The following is a 16,786-nucleotide window of genomic DNA, read 5'->3' on the forward strand; positions in this document are numbered from 1 at the left end:
GGAAATTTCTTGGAGCTATTTTTATCTCTAGCACTCACAACTTCTTCTCTTTTCACTTCCAGCCTCTTTGAGACTGCAAACCTTAGACTTCAAGCAGGTGCGACTCAAAAGTACAAGACATAGATCTACCTTTCTGATTCATTATACCCTGGGAATGACCTTGTTTACCTTTTCTTAGGCAAAAAAAAAAGTCTCTGTTTCTTGAAATGTACCTGGGTTTTTATATACATGTCTAAAATATCAGATGTTATTTTTTTTACCACAATGTTCTTCAAAGATCATCTGAAACTCTTTGTTGATTTTCCCATAGGACTTTTTCAACGAGCAATAGCTCAAAGTGGAACAGCGCTTTCCAGCTGGGCTGTTAGTTTCCAGCCAGCAAAATATGCTAGAATGTTGGCCACCAAAGTTGGCTGCAATGTTTCAGACACAGTAGAATTAGTGGAATGCCTCCAGAAGAAGCCTTACAAAGAACTCATTGATCAAGATATTCAACCAGCCCGTTACCACATAGCCTTTGGGCCTGTGATTGACGGTGATGTCATACCAGATGACCCTCAGATCCTAATGGAACAAGGAGAGTTTCTCAACTATGATATCATGTTAGGAGTTAACCAAGGGGAAGGGTTAAAATTTGTTGAAAATATCGTAGATAGTGATGATGGTATATCAGCTAGTGACTTCGACTTTGCTGTTTCTAATTTTGTTGATAACTTATACGGATACCCCGAAGGCAAAGATGTTTTGAGAGAAACTATTAAATTCATGTATACTGACTGGGCCGACCGCCATAACCCAGAAACCAGAAGGAAGACCTTACTGGCTTTGTTTACAGACCATCAATGGGTGGCACCTGCTGTAGCTACTGCAGATCTTCACTCAAACTTTGGTTCACCCACATACTTCTATGCCTTTTACCATCATTGCCAAACAGATCAGGTTCCAGCCTGGGCTGATGCTGCCCATGGAGATGAGGTTCCCTATGTATTGGGAATCCCCATGATTGGCCCTACAGAGTTATTTCCTTGCAATTTCTCCAAAAATGATGTGATGCTGAGTGCAGTTGTAATGACATACTGGACAAATTTTGCTAAAACTGGGTACGTACCTACACAATGAAGTTTGCTCTAATTCTTTTACAAAATGATGCTTTGAATATTTTAATGCAATACGTATTTACCCCCCCCAAATAACTTAATAGATTTATAAAACTATTCTATATTGCAATGTGTCAAGTAGCTGTTGCTTTATTAGGTTTTGCTTTTTAGATGTTTAGTAAGAAAGTTTATGTTCCTATTGTATTAGTTGATAAATGTAATTTTGGGGTTTTTTTTAGTTACACAAGACTTCTTATTGTTTCATAGTAGTTTTCAGTTCATAATTCCCTTTTTATCCACCCAACTACCTTCAGAGGTAGTCAAGTCAGATAATATTAATTTCATTTTATATAGAAGGGATATGAGTTTCTGAGAGGTTCAAACAGGTATTTATGTTTGATATGTAGTAGCACCAGGAATCAAGTCTTCATCTGTTAGAAATTATAAGTACTTTTTACTCTTTCATGCTTTTTTATGTAGGTGACCTATCAGACAAATCATACACATACACACATGTATCTACTGAAATAACTCTTTTAAAGCCTTCAAGTTGATAGTAGTCCATCTCTATATAAGCAAAGAATAAGAATATGGAACTTTTTTTGTCTTCTGTTATCATCTATTAATCTGCCTGTTAGGACATTTTAATTTCTAAATTGAGCCAAGTTAATATCTAAAATCTTACTAAGTTACCTCTTCAATTAGATACTAACTTGGTAGTATTTTTGACAATAAAAAATAGAATAATTGTTGTGTTCTCATAATTTCTTCTTTTTCTTTCTTAGCGACCCAAATCAACCAGTCCCTCAAGACACAAAATTCATCCACACCAAACCCAATCGCTTTGAAGAAGTAGCATGGACCAGATATTCTCAGAAAGACCAACTGTATCTCCATATTGGATTAAAACCAAGAGTGAAAGAGCATTACAGAGCCAACAAGGTCAATCTGTGGTTGGAGCTGGTACCTCATCTCCATAATCTCAATGACATTTCTCAGTATACCTCGACAACAACTAAAGTGCCATCAACTGACATCACTCTCAGACCAACAAGGAAGAATTCCATACCGGTCACATCGGCCTTTCCCACTACAAAGCAGGACGATCCCAAGCAACAACCAAGTCCATTTTCAGTGGATCAAAGGGACTACTCAACGGAGCTGAGCGTCACCATTGCAGTCGGGGCGTCTTTACTCTTTCTGAACATCCTAGCCTTTGCAGCCCTGTACTACAAAAAGGATAAAAGGAGACACGATGTGCACAGGAGGTGCAGCCCGCAGCGTACCACCACCAATGACCTGACCCACGCACAAGAAGAAGAGATCATGTCCCTCCAAATGAAGCACACTGATTTGGATCATGAATGTGAGTCAATCCATCCACATGAGGTGGTTCTGCGGACCGCCTGCCCGCCAGATTACACACTAGCTATGAGGAGGTCTCCTGATGATGTTCCCTTAATGACACCTAACACTATTACTATGATTCCCAACACGATACCGGGAATCCAACCCTTACACACATTCAATACATTCACTGGAGGACAGAACAACACCCTGCCCCATCCTCACCCCCACCCCCATTCACATTCAACAACCAGGGTATAGCCAGATAGGAGAAACAAACTTTTTTTTTTTTGGATGGACTGCAGCAAAAGCTAACTGAAGATTCCTTGGCTCTCAACCTACAAGACTCTCACTATTTAAATAAGGAGGAATATTGTGTGAATATACATATCAACAACTTTGGGGGTTTTGAAAAAAATGAATTGTATATATATATACATATATACACAAAGAGCTTAAACTTTACAAATTTCAATTGCGTAAAGCAATTGTTCTGAATGATACTTCCACATTCACATTCAAGAATTATTTTTTTTGAAGATTTCAGTTACGTAATGGAATTAGGCATGTGGAACACCAAACAGGAAAGAACTATGTCTGAAATATAAAAATTAAAATTAAAAAACTATGAATATGCATAAGGGACACCCCAATGGAATGTCAGATAATTTTCATCTGTTTTTATTTGGAGCCGTTTTATTGTGTAGACCATATTTACATATTTGGATAAGTACACACAAGGCACCAATGCTGTTAGTGGCCTTAGCTGAGGCTCATGCTGAAATTTGCCAGTAAAACAAAGAAGTCTAAAGACTGGCAGGTACAACATATCACATAAGTGCTGTCAGTATAAAGTTGTGGGCATAAAGGAGACTGGATATTTTTAGCACGATGTGCATGATAATTTATATGCTTGGTGGCTGTGCTGCTGATTAAGCCGTAATTAAAATTGTTCTCATCCCATTGGAGTTTTTAATAGAAGCTTCCTCCATCAATTGGCAGAACCTAAAGAAGATTTTAAGGGGCAAAAGTAATTATAATAAAATAATTTGTGATAGTCTCAATAATAGAAGGAATTAGTTATTAAAGGTATTTCAAGAAACTTTAGGCATAGTGGTGAATACTTGCTGATATGAATCCTAGAGGGGAAAAAATCTTGTGTTTTTATTGTTCTTTTCTTTGCCATCAAAATAATAATTTCTAGAAATACAATGCTAATTGGATACATGTTACGGGATCTCTAATTTGTTGTGACTTTTGTTACTCTGAATTATGGTAGGGTGAAATGTGTCAATGAGTGTATCAAAACAGTTTTTTCTTAATCATAGGAGGATGTCCCTTATTACCACTCAGATTACAGTTCTTATTAAATTGATTTACTCATATTGCATGACAAAATGTTTATGGCTTCTAATTCAGTACAAAGTTATGTCCCCCTTCACATCCCTTACCTCTCTCACTGAGGTTCATTCACTGGAATCTATTCACGCAATCTCAGTAGAGTACAACATAGATACAGAAACTAGGACGTCAACACCTGGTGGAAGTTAGTCTTACACTTACGTGTGATTTCAATTAAATATTCTAAGACCACAGGAAGCTCTTTATCCTCCTGATGTTTACCAGTAATATCAGTATATCACAGACCTTTCCAGATGTTTGTATATGTAATCAGATGTACATTTATATTAAAAAAATTGAGATGGACTTAAAGAGCACATCCTGATAAATACTTTCTCTCTTACCTGTACTATATTTCTATTAGACTAAAGTTATGTGGTTTTTTTTTACATTTTTTCAGATGACTAGCAATTTTGATAGTTTGTAAGATAATGCAAAGAACTTTCTCTGACAAACTAACTGCAGTAACAGAAACCTTTCTTTTCAGTTACTCTTTTTCAAGAATGAAAGCTTATTATACAAAAGAAAAAAATTGTATACTACTTGATGGAAACAACTTTGTACATCTTGACCATGCCATTGGTCATTGCGTGAAATAAAGATAATCTGGATAATGACTATTAGTCAAGTGCTAAGAGACATGATCTTTGCTCATTAAAGAGCTAAAATGTTTATTGCTGTTTTGTCTTTTTTTTTTAAATAACAAAATCAAAAGAAAACATGACTGTCTTAAGGACTCACTTTTCTAGACCAGTCAGGTTTTTGAAGACATACATGTAGGTAACTTCTACTGAAAATACAACCATGTATTTAAAAGCAAGTTTCATCTGAATTGTAACTCTTGAAACTTTAACATTATGAATTTGTAACTCCAAGCACTCTGAGACAAATGGTAGCTTTGTATTTTTGAATACCCCTTATGTAAAAGTGTTATAAAAATGAGTTGCCAATTGTTTTCACTTAGAAATGTTAAGTGAAATGCTAAAGGTCTATTGGAAGTAAATGAACAATATCTCATGAAATACAAATGTGTGGCTTCAAAATATAAGGGTAATGAAGCTCTTATAAAGTGTGGATTACAAATTTATCCTTCTAAGAGAATTTAAAAACGCTGAGCGAGACTGATAGTAAAAGATCAAGGAATTTCTTTGATTATAATTTCTTCTTCTAATTATTAAGTATCAATAAAATGTAGATATTGATTTATAATTCCAAATAAAACTCTTGGCTAGAAGCAAAGTCTTCAAAATCCAGAGCTGTCTACAAGCACCATCTTTTTTGCCTAATGTGGTTGTTTTCAGATTGTGAACAGCTAATGTAAACCCATAAAAAGAATTGTGTTAGCATCTGAAATATTGTTTAATCAAAAAACTATCTTTCACTATAATGATTAAGCAAGGATAAAAATCAGAAATAGAAGGTCCACCACAAGCCAAAAAAATATATAAGTGAATGTTTTCATATGCATTACCACACTGGGCAAAACCATTCTCTATTACTGGTGTTTGTATTTCTACTTGCCCACTGATTGCTTTCTATTTTTCTATCAATCTACCTATGTAATAACACAACTGATACCTGCTTTATATTAATTTAGGGAGCTTTTGTAAGGAACCTGTTTGTTCTTCTCTCTAATTGAAGATGGTAATAACTTTGTGTGGGAGACAAAGCAGTTAGATTTTAGTACTCTTCTCAAGTCATACAGTCAAACTAAATTTGAGTACTGATTTTCTAGTACTATTTTCTAGTTTTCACAATGAAAAATGATGTCCCACATTAAACAGAGCAGTAAAATTGTTTTAAAAGCTCAGTAATTTTTAAATCTAGAATATTGTTGCACATTATGATTCAATTTTAGTTAATTTAGTTAATTTAGATACAAATTTCCTTAGGATAAAAGTAAGTCATAAGACTAAAATAATATTTTGTTGTTATTTATTTATCCAGGGTTTAGTGACTCATATTAAATTGAAACTAAGCAAGACTGCTTAGAATTCATATAAATTAAGCTAAAATGATCTTGATTCCATCATTTTACTTTTCCATAATATTGTTGTCAAATGTGTATCCAGAGTAAACTTATTTCACATTAAGAGGTTAAAGATATTAGTGATAGATTTTATAATTTTAAATTTATATTGAACATGTGAACATTAAAGAGTATCTCATTGACTTCTACAGTTAAATTTTATCATTAACATTTTATGCATATGGGAATCTGATTTGCTCAATCATAACAAATATCCAATTCATTGATACTGTTTAAGTCAAAACAGAAAACCTGTGAATATATTTATTTCCTGCCTCATTTCAGATTTGAAGATTGATGAAAAACATGCTTTAATACAGAATTCTTTGATCTTCAAACCTGAAAACAATGACAAATATTTTTAAATACCAGAGACCATGTACTATATTAAGGAAGAAAATGAGAAGACAATAATTTTGATATGGAAGTGTTAGAACTCAGTCATTACACCTATGATACATGAATTCATCTTCTGTCACACTCTTACTGATATACATACTACTCTCAAAAAAGGGTAATGGAGGGACAAATATTATTGATTTAAAAACAATTCCACATACAAAATAGTAGGATTTTTTTCCTTCGGTGACTTCCTCTGACATATTTTCAAAGGAAAAAATGATTAATTGAATGTATAGGAAAGCTGTCAAACATCATGGCAGGCTTTTGGTGTTAGTAATTTTGTTTTCATCAGTAATTGGCTTATAGTACTGGCATTTCCTTCTTCTCTACTAATTAGTTGTTATAGAAAATTAGATAATTTGGTTATACTTGTGAAAACATGCTCCCAAATAAATTCAATTAATGGACACTTCCCTGCTGAGATTTTGTTATCATTCATTTAATTAGCTTGCCAAGCTTTACTGTTACAACAATTGTTTTAGTGCTGTTTAGTCGATAAACTAAAAGGATGTTTCTAATAGGCTTCTACCTGACTTGTGCTTGATATGGGATCAATGTGCACATTGAACTTGAATCTGAGGTCTGCTCAAAAAATTATCAGCATTCAGGCACCAGTGGTTCATGCCTGAAATCTGAAATCCTAGTTACCCAAGAGGCTGAGATCTGAGGATTGAGATTTGAAGCCAACCCAGACAAGAATGTTCTTGATCTCAAATTAACCAGAAGTAGAACTGACCAGCATAATAGGAAAGCAAGGAAGGAAGGAATGAAAGAAGAAAGGAAGGAAGGAAGGAAGGAAGGAAGGAAGGAAGGAAGGAAGGAAGGAAGGAAGGAAGGAAGGAAGTTAGGGTGGGAGCGAGGGAGGGAAGGAAGGAGGGAAGGAAGAAAGGAAGGAAAGAGGGAGGGAAGGGAAGAAAGACAGGAAGGAAAGAGAGGGAGGGAGAGAAAGAGGGAGGGAAGAAGGGAAGAGGATGGAAGGAGAAAAAGAAGGAAAGAAACAAGAAAGAAAAGAAGAAATAGAAGGAAGGAAGGAAGGAAGGAAGGAAGGAAGGAAGGAAGGAAGGAAGGAAGGAAGGAACCGAGAGAGGGAGGGAGGGAGGGAGGGAGGGAGGGAGGGAGGGAGGGAAGGAGGGAGGGAAGGGAAGGGAAGGGAAGGGAAGGGAAGGGAAGGGAAGGGAAGGGAAGGGAAGGGAAGGGAAGGGAAGGGAAGGGAAGAAAGGAATAGAGGAGAAAGAGCCAGTAGCCAACTTGATTCTAATATCATACTTGCTGTGATTTGGTTTTAATTTGGAACTTTACCATATTTGTATGCAGGCTCAAAATATACAGATTAGAATAGCCATGTACAGGGTTTAAGTGTCTTTTCTCTTGGATTTTAATTTCTAAAATTTATCATTTATAATTATTCTAAAACTTTGATTTGAAAGGTGAAATGGGATAATTAGTTATCAAATCTAATAGGAGAATGTTATTTAAAGATTCTTTTATTTGAAATTTGTATGATATAAAACGGAACTAAATGAGTCTTTGGAAAGAATGAAGTGTATTTTCGAAAAATGAGTTATTAGACCTCTCACTGAAGAATAAAAACATATAACTCTAACAAATTAGAATTTTTTCCAATAAGTAAACTTAATTTAGATGTCTGTAGCTATTAGGAATAAGAATAAATTACACACAAATTAATTTTTCTGTTCACTTATTCTATGCCATATTGTACCCTATATGCATATAATTTATTGAATATTTATGATGTCTCTTTTAGATCCATATATTACAAGTGGCATTACATACCTTCCTAATTGTGTAGAGATGTGAAAGAATTTAGCCCTTTTAAAAAATTAAGCCAAAGTACTGGCAGTTTTATATTAAAATAAATGATAACAATCAAAACTTAAAAAATTTATAGGCTCAAGACAAAAACTCAGCAGCTGAAGTTAAAACAAAGGGATCATTTTTTAATATCATTTTCCAGTGTTGATATCTATAAACAGATGGGGTGCTCAAACAGATTTTAGTGTTATTAATTCATCCTTTTTCCACTCCCATATCTTTTAGCAATTTAATACGTCATGTATCATGGTTTTTTTTTTTAATAAGGCCATTGGGATGTCATGACTCAGATGGTATTTTGGACATCGATGGCTCTCGCTAAAAATGCATTTATCATGAATAAATATTACAATGTTTTCCAAGCTTTGTTGACTAATTTTAAATCAGAAATGATTTTTTGTCTTTGATGCTCATGAAAACATTTCTCAGATAAATGAGCTCTTATAACTTCTTTGTATTGTTCACACATGTAGTGAGTGCAGATTTGAGGGGAAGATTATAGCGTATGGACTGTTTAACTATTTAATGAATGCAACAAAAATTTTAGAGAAAAGACTTTCAGAATTTAAACAGAGTCTGTCATAAAGAAGAATGAAAAAAGGAGGAAAGAGAAAGAAGATTGGGTAGGGGAAGGAAATGAGGGGTAAATCACTTAATTTTAAATTAATGTCTATTTCCTCAAACTAGCTATTTTTTAAGAAATAAAGATGTATGATGTTTATAAAGGGAAAGCACTTAAATTATAAATAAATTGTCCTTAAATAGCAAGATTTATAACATTTAGACAGCAATAGCAAACTCAATCAATCTAAATATCAGTTAAATTGTATCACTGGAAACATAAAGTTAAATATATGCATTTCTAGTATTGTACTAATAAGCAATGATCTTTGGAGATAATACTGTCTGAAGTATGGTTCTCTTTCATCTGTATAATGCAAAATGAGAATACAGAGAAAAAAGGGCATCATAGAATTTCTCTCATACATGGCTCAAAGATCAATACATCCAAATTGTTGAAGAAAGGAATTGGACTGTTGTGAAGGAATTTGTGGCTGCACTGAGCTTTTGGTACCAAATAAATTAATTACTTTGTAAGGGCTTCTGTCCACAAATGTATCTAAGTGTACAATAGAATTTGATGTTGTGTGATATGATTACGATTTTTATTGTTTTTATGGTTCCTTAGAGCTTACAGAATGCTTTTTTTTCTGATATCCAAAGAAAGCCCCAAAGATATTCTGTAAATGTTCATATGAAAGAAGTATTTCCCAGTGAAATGTCATAATTGTAAGTATTGCCTACCGTCACAGGCTTGAAGATTTGCCTCTAATTTCTGGTTAAAAGGTTTCAAATCCCCTAAAAATTGTAACTTTGCTCTCAGAGCTGCCTTTTGTTCAACAGGGATCTTCTCAATGAGATGTTGCTGATATCATTACAGAACTCTCTCATTGCTATTCATGCCACTATCAAGGGCACACAACTCAGAAGGAATGTCAAGAGAGGTGATCTAACTGGTGTCATGAGGATTAGCTTAGAATTAGTCATTCATTCTTTCAGCAAATGGTGTCCACCATGTGTCAAAGTATTTAGTTGTTGGATACATAGTCCAACAGATAAATCATCCACTAACAACTACTGCCATGCTTGAAATAACTTCAAACACCTGCATTGATTCAGGTCATTTTCTGTACTACTTACTAGAGAAAATTGTGTCACCTCTTGCTTTACCCATTTTATATGCCATAAAATACAATTTTAAACATGAAATTGCATTTATTGAGCTCACCTCAATATTTGTTTAAATCTGTCCAGCCAGTCTGCCAATCAAGATAGAGGGAAGTAATCTCTTCTGATAAACGTGGCCAAACGTGAAGCCATATTATACTATGACAAAATAAATAATAGAATGTAAAGTGTACAACTGAAAGTCCATCTCATTCAACATCTTAAAGAATCCGTAATCCTCCTTCTTAGTCCCAGTTTGTACTTATGAATCTTATCGGTGATCTTATCATCATGTCTCTGGAATTTTAAAACAACTGATTTCAGACTTTTCAGAATTTTGTCCTCCTATTGAGTCATTGTGATATTTCTCTTTTAATCATTATAAAATCTCCATCATGTGACATCCTTTTACCTATTTGAAAACAACTACCTTACTTCCATGAGTCAATTTCTCCTCAAAGCAAAATTCCTGTTACTTTTTTTTAAAATGTTGGTATAAAGGTGATGTACAGAGGGGTTACAGTTGCATAAGTAAGGTAATGAGTGCATTTCTTTTTGAACAGTGTTAACTCCACCCTCATTTTCCCTTTCCCACACCCCTGCAAGTTATGAAGTTCATTTCCAACATAATGTCCAGTGAGTATCACTGTTTCATTGGTTGTCCCTTCTTCTAACATAAAGTAAATGAAACGTTTTAACATTTTATTCAGTATTCTTCAAATAGTTCTGAAAATGATATTTCATAGGAAATATAAGATTTAGGATTGACCATGATAAACACTTAAGTATAAATGAATTCTAACCAATGGAGCACCAATTTAGACATTGTAGAAATGACATTTTAACCTAAGTATTAGTAATGATATCTTCTTTTCTGATTGTAGATCATTGGTAATTCAGATGGAGATTTAATCTCTGTTGTCACTCCTTAAATTTTCTACATTATCCTGCTATGAATCAGATTCTTCCTTTATCTGACCCTTGATCATTTGAAGATAGTCCTCATTCTCAGGATTCTACCTCATTACATTCAGCACATTGCTCCAGTTTATAAAGATCGTTTGACCTCTGTCAGATTAAATTGAAAAAGGTGATAAATATTTCTTCTGCCTTCACCTAAGTCTTTAGCAAAATATATAATGCCAAATTATATGGATGAGAAAATTCTAGCGTTAGAATAGCAATGCACAGAGTAGCTAGGATAGTGAAACAAGAAATAGCTGACATTTACTGACAACCATTGCTGAGAAAGGCCATCAATATGTTCTCAGTTCTTTGTGACACACAATAACCACTACTCCCATGCTCAATTCATGAATACTTTTGATAGGCTTATTCTCTAACACATTCTTTAAAAAAAAAAAAAAAAGTATTACAGAGCCAGGAGTTAGTGGCTTATATCTGGAATCCTAGCTACACAAGAGGCTGATATCTAAGGGTCACTGTTGAAACTAGCTGGAACAAGAAAGTCCGTGAAACACTTATCTCCAATTAACCACCAGAAAACCGGAAGTGGTGCTGTGGCTCCAGCGGTAGAATACTAGCCTTGAGCAGAAGAGCCCAGGGACAGTCCGCAGCCCCCAAGTTCAAACCCTACAACTAAGAAAAAAATTACAAATCTATTCTGTATGATAAAGTACTTGATTAACAGAGACATAGTTCCCGCATCACTAGTAATCAATTGATTAATCTTTCCTTTGTCTAAACACGTAGCAAAAGAGACATAATCACATGTATTGCAGAAACTACTTAGCTTTATTTGAAGTATGCTAGTGATACCATAAGTGTCTGTAGTAAAAAAAAAAAAAAAGGTGTTATCCATTTGCTAGATTCTCTCTGTTCAGGCCTTGTATTTTGGGTGCTTCATATTAAACCATGGAAGATGTAACAGGAAAAGAATTTTCATAACACTCACCTAAACCTGTGGTTTAGGCCATTAAAGTGTATTTACCAAATACTATTGCTGAATAGAAAAAGTAGGAGTTAAGAGGGTAGCTCAGCAGTAAAGTGCTTGCTTTGTATGTAGAGGTCAAGGGTTCAATCCACAGTACCCAAAGAGAAGGAAAGAAACAAGAAAGGAAAGGAGGAAGGAAAGAAGGAAGGAAGAAAAAGAAACTGCACGCATAAAATAAAATATTTTAGAGTGAAAAGTAAACATCTTTTTCACTTCAGATTCCAAACCAAGTGTCTCTTCCCAGAGATACTTATGGCTATGAATTTACAAATGTTTTTTCCCCAAAAATTCTATCCATATGCAAAATATACAAAATACTCAAATGCATAGTGTCTGTGTATGTATATGGAAGCTATTACATGTTCATATTCTTTTTAAAATTTATCTGGAAATGTAAAGATGATATATATCATCTTTATGGAGAATATAGCAGTAAATAACCCTGAAATTTTTCTGTAAATTTAAATTGCAATAGCATTTGTTTGAAATATCTACAATAAAGAACAGCCAATTTCTCTACAGCTAGAGAATGAGTAGTCATTACTACAAAGCTATTGTTATTCAAAGAATATGGCATTAATTCAGAGAGACAGAGAAATAGAGATGAACAGAAAACTTGTAAGCAGACCTGTAAAGAAAGAGGAAATTGGTATATGCAAGAGAAGTGTACAAGCCAAGTCAGCTAAAAACAGATTTATCTGGACAAAGAGAAATCATTCCTCAACTCATATGCTATATGACATAATCCTAGATGAAATTAAAATATGCACATGATAAGCCCATTTCAAATATTTTAAGACATATAAAAATGGTCTGTAAAATAGGAACAAATTTATTAAGTAAAACATTAAGACTACATAAATCATAAGGGAAAGAAACTTAAAGTACCAATACATCAGGTTATACAATTTTTAAATGACAGAAATCACATAATAAAATGGATATTTGCAATAAATACAAGTTAATGAGATTTTAAATAAGTGTATAAATCTGTGATGAAATGAGAAGTCCACAAGAAAAATTAAGTGGTTAAATAAAATGTTTGGCAAACAACATCTTTGTTTCTTCCCCCTCCCTCATCTTCATCAAAGAATAAGTAGAAAATTGCACATATTTAAAGTCAACCAGAACAAACAGTAGAAGAAGAAACAATAGCTGGACAGTGTTTAAAAACCTTTGGAAGCTAGAAATTAAAGAACATTAGAAATATAATACAATTTATAAAAATAAGCATATAAACTATTATTGGGAAAGTTAAACAATTTTAATATAACTCAAGAAAGAACATCAGTAAAACAAGTAATAATGTCAATGAAGATTAAATGGAAAGAGATGTGGAACCAGTAAGTTCTAACATGTCCCTTTCTCCTTTCTGTAGTAGTTTCAAGGTTTCAATTCTTACATTAATTCATTTTGAATTGGTATTAGTACAAGGCAAGAGACAGAGATCTAGTTTCAGTCTTCTCTATATGGAAGTCCAGTTTTCTGAACACCATTTGTTCAAGAGGCTGGTTTTTTTCCAACATATATTTTTGACTCATCAGCTATCTGATGGCACTCAGTATAGTTCTGGCTCTTCTAGTTTGTTCCATTAGTTTTCAGGTCTATTTTTGTGTCAGTACCAAGAACCAAAATATTCTTTAAGCTACCTAGAACATCTAAAGGGAAGTACATGGAAAAGTTCAAAAATGAAAAATATAAGGGAAAGGAAAAAGGAAAGACTATAATTCAAGAAAAATATCACACATTAATAAAAAGATTTGACATATCTTTACTGAGAATACAGGAAAGCTCATCGAAATGATCAACTCCCAGACTTATTCTAATAATAATACTCATTATGGCATAGAACCTGTGGGCATTCACATCTAGGCAAAAAGACCAAGTCTCCTATTACAAATACTCTTAAATAGACACTTCAAAGCATCACTTTAGATGGAGAGAAATAGAAATAGCAGATGAGAGCTGGTGCCACACCTTCTATCTCAGCTGCTTTGTAAGCAGAGATCAAGAGAATTGCAGTTTGATGCCCATTTTAACCAATAAGCTGGATATGGTGGCATGACCCTGTAGTCTAGTTACACAGAAAGCAAAAGCAGTAAGATTGAAGTTCAAGCCTAGCTCTAGGCAAAAACACAAGACTCTACCTGAAAAACGAGAAAAACACCATGGCTCAAATGGCAAAGTACCAAACTAGCAAGTATGAGGCCCAGAGTTCAAACTCCAGTACCTCTAAAAAAAAGAAGGAAGTGAAATGGTATATGTTAAATACTCAAGAGTAGATAAGGCAGATAATTTTTATATACAGTCATACACTGATGTGAAGTATGAAAACCATAGGTCAGCTGATATGTACATTCAAAAATCTCAGAGAAAATTAATCCCAGGAAAATTTCTACCAAAACTAGGAGGTAGCATTGTTGAAGAAATATATTGAAATATATCATAGGGAAGGAATCAGCAAAATTCATACTACTAAAAACTTCACTAGTTAAATTCCCTGGTTTCCTCAATCAAATATTGTGAGAATAAAAACATGGTAAGAAATCTTTTGATTAAAGAAAAACCCCATTGGTGAAGGTTTTGGAAGAGAGTAACAGAAGTGGTGAGCCTGATACCTTGCATTCATGTGTGGAAAGTCACAACCAAAACCACTCTTGTACAGTTAATGTATGCTAATTAAAAAAAACTTAGGAAAAGTCATTGATTTGGGAAGTACTTTCCAATGATAGAATTATAAAGAAAAACAAAGTGGTTAGCAAATCCCCAAATGCTGACAGTCAAAGAAAGGATTTGAGATGAAAATAGCTCCCTTAGAAGACTTTTGAAATGGCTTGCAAAATTCTATTTATCTTATGTCTTTGCTTTCCAAACCATATTTACTTCAATGATATAAAAAAATAAATATTTCTTTCATAAGGCTTTTCTGTACTCATGCTATACTCTACAATTAGGAGGTTCATAATAAGATAATAAATATTTCATGCCATGAGTTTATGAATTGAGTTTATGAATTATATCCTAGGCATTATCTTAACTGCCTATGATAAGGGATTGAGAAAACATCAATTACAGATATCAGACATTTAAAAAGAAGAAGTTTCTACAGCCTCCAGAGAAGAGTAAAAAAGATTTTCAGTGTCAGCTCTAGAAGTTAGAAGGTCAATGCCTTTGTGAATGGGAGGAATAGGAATTATAAGCAAATTATAATTTCTTATCTAAACAAAATCTTTCATCAGAGTACAAGTACAAGACTGTATGGTTCTTGAGAAAAACCAAAGGAAAACCAAGAGTACTTAAGCTTAAGGAGTTGGAGAAGACATCAGATGTGAAGCCAGGGACTCCAGTAAGGCTATCACTAGCATAATCTTGAAATTAGTCGACTATCAGTGTTTCATCCTGTGAAAAAGATGTCATTCGTATGGATTTTTAAATTTTCTAGCTAAATTGTAGAAGGAAACAAAAAAACAAACAAACAAACAAAATGGTAATTGTTAATGCAGACAAAAAGTATTACAAGAAATGGAATGTAATTCTAAGTATGTATCTTTGTTCACATGAGTTAAAGTACAGTTAAGGGATCATTTTTACCAATATAAAAATTAGATAAAAGAATATTTTCAGTTTTTTTAAACAATTTCCTAATTGTTTTTCAAGAATGTTAAATAGAGTTCCACTCCCGAGGGTGTATTAGAGACCCTATTTCTCTCTTTGCTACCCCCAAAATGTGATTATTTTTTATCTTTTCCATTTTAATATAAATCGAGTGTCATTATTGTATTAATTTGCATTTTTAAATTGAGGTAAAGCATCATTTCTTATGCTTATAAGCCATTGTATTTCATTTTTTATATTTAATGTATTCCTTTACTTTGTATATTTTTCTATTTGTTTGTTAATCTCTTATTATGGCATTATAAGAGTTCTCTGTAGATAAATAAAATCAGTATCTTTTGTCATGTGTGTTGTAAATAATTTTGCTCTACTTTTCTTTGAGTTTAATTTTTTTGTGCTAAGCAGAAATGCTCACTTTCTTCAATTTAAATGTGTCAATGTTTCTGGGTTTTGATTCTTGCTGACAAAGCCTTTCCTTTTTCCAAAGTTTTTTTATTTTTCTCATATATTCTTCTGTATTGATAGCTTCATTTTTATAGTCAAATTTTTATTCCTCCTAAAATTTATATTGACATCACAGGAAAGAAGAAAATTTAGTTTTATTACTTCCTAGATAAGTCAATATCTTACTACAATGAAGATGGGCAAAATAGATTGTGTTTTAACCCAAAATGGAAAGTTTCTCATGAAAATCTAAACATTGTGGCATAATGCAGCAGCCAAATTGCATGAAGGTTGCTAATAGCTGTCTTCCTTATTGCAGGCCTGTAACTAAAATTAGCCTTCTAATATATGACACCTGATTCCAAATACCATCTCAAGTACTTGAGATTCTCCAGCTAGTGAAGAGAAAGCCCTCCAATTTATCACTCCTGTCTGAATGTAGGGCTTCAGTTTATAAAATACTTTCACACCTAAAAAGTATATATTATTATCTGTATTTCAAACTCATGAACAATATGTATATGTGTAAACAATATATGTGTACACACACACATATATATACACACATATATATATGTACACATACACACATTTATATATACAAACATATATATTTGCATGGATATATATACATATATGGACACATATATTTATGGGTATATATATATATATATATATATGGTTATATCTATAGCTATCTATATCCATAGATATATATCTACATATGGTTCTATCTACCTATATATGAGTATATCTATATACTTATACATAGATATATATGCATAGAGATATAGTTCCTTCATCTCAATTACTTATCATTTCTTTGTGCTAGAAATATTGAAAATCCTATTTAGCTATTTGGGGGGGGGGGGCTGAGCTCTGGGCCCGAGTGCTGTCCTTCAGCTCTTCAACTCAAGGCTAGCACTCTATCACTTG

General features: G+C 33.4%; 1 protein-coding gene across 1 annotated transcript; it reads left to right on the forward strand.

Annotated features, from left to right (window-relative positions):
- Positions 1-298: 298 nt before the first annotated feature.
- On the forward strand, positions 299-2,909 carry LOC138828844 (neuroligin-1). The gene is made up of 2 exons (XM_070024938.1): positions 299-1,100; positions 1,883-2,909. Exons 1-2 carry the CDS (start codon positions 394-396, stop codon positions 2,703-2,705), a joined length of 1,530 nt encoding a protein of 509 aa, XP_069881039.1. The 5' UTR covers positions 299-393; the 3' UTR covers positions 2,706-2,909.
- The last annotated feature ends 13,877 nt before the right edge of the window (positions 2,910-16,786 follow it).

The sequence above is a fragment of the Dipodomys merriami genome, unplaced genomic scaffold, assembly GCF_024711535.1.
Source record: "Dipodomys merriami isolate MVZ:Mamm:240054 unplaced genomic scaffold, mDipMer1.0.p SCAF_1659, whole genome shotgun sequence".
NCBI lineage: Eukaryota > Metazoa > Chordata > Mammalia > Rodentia > Heteromyidae > Dipodomys > Dipodomys merriami.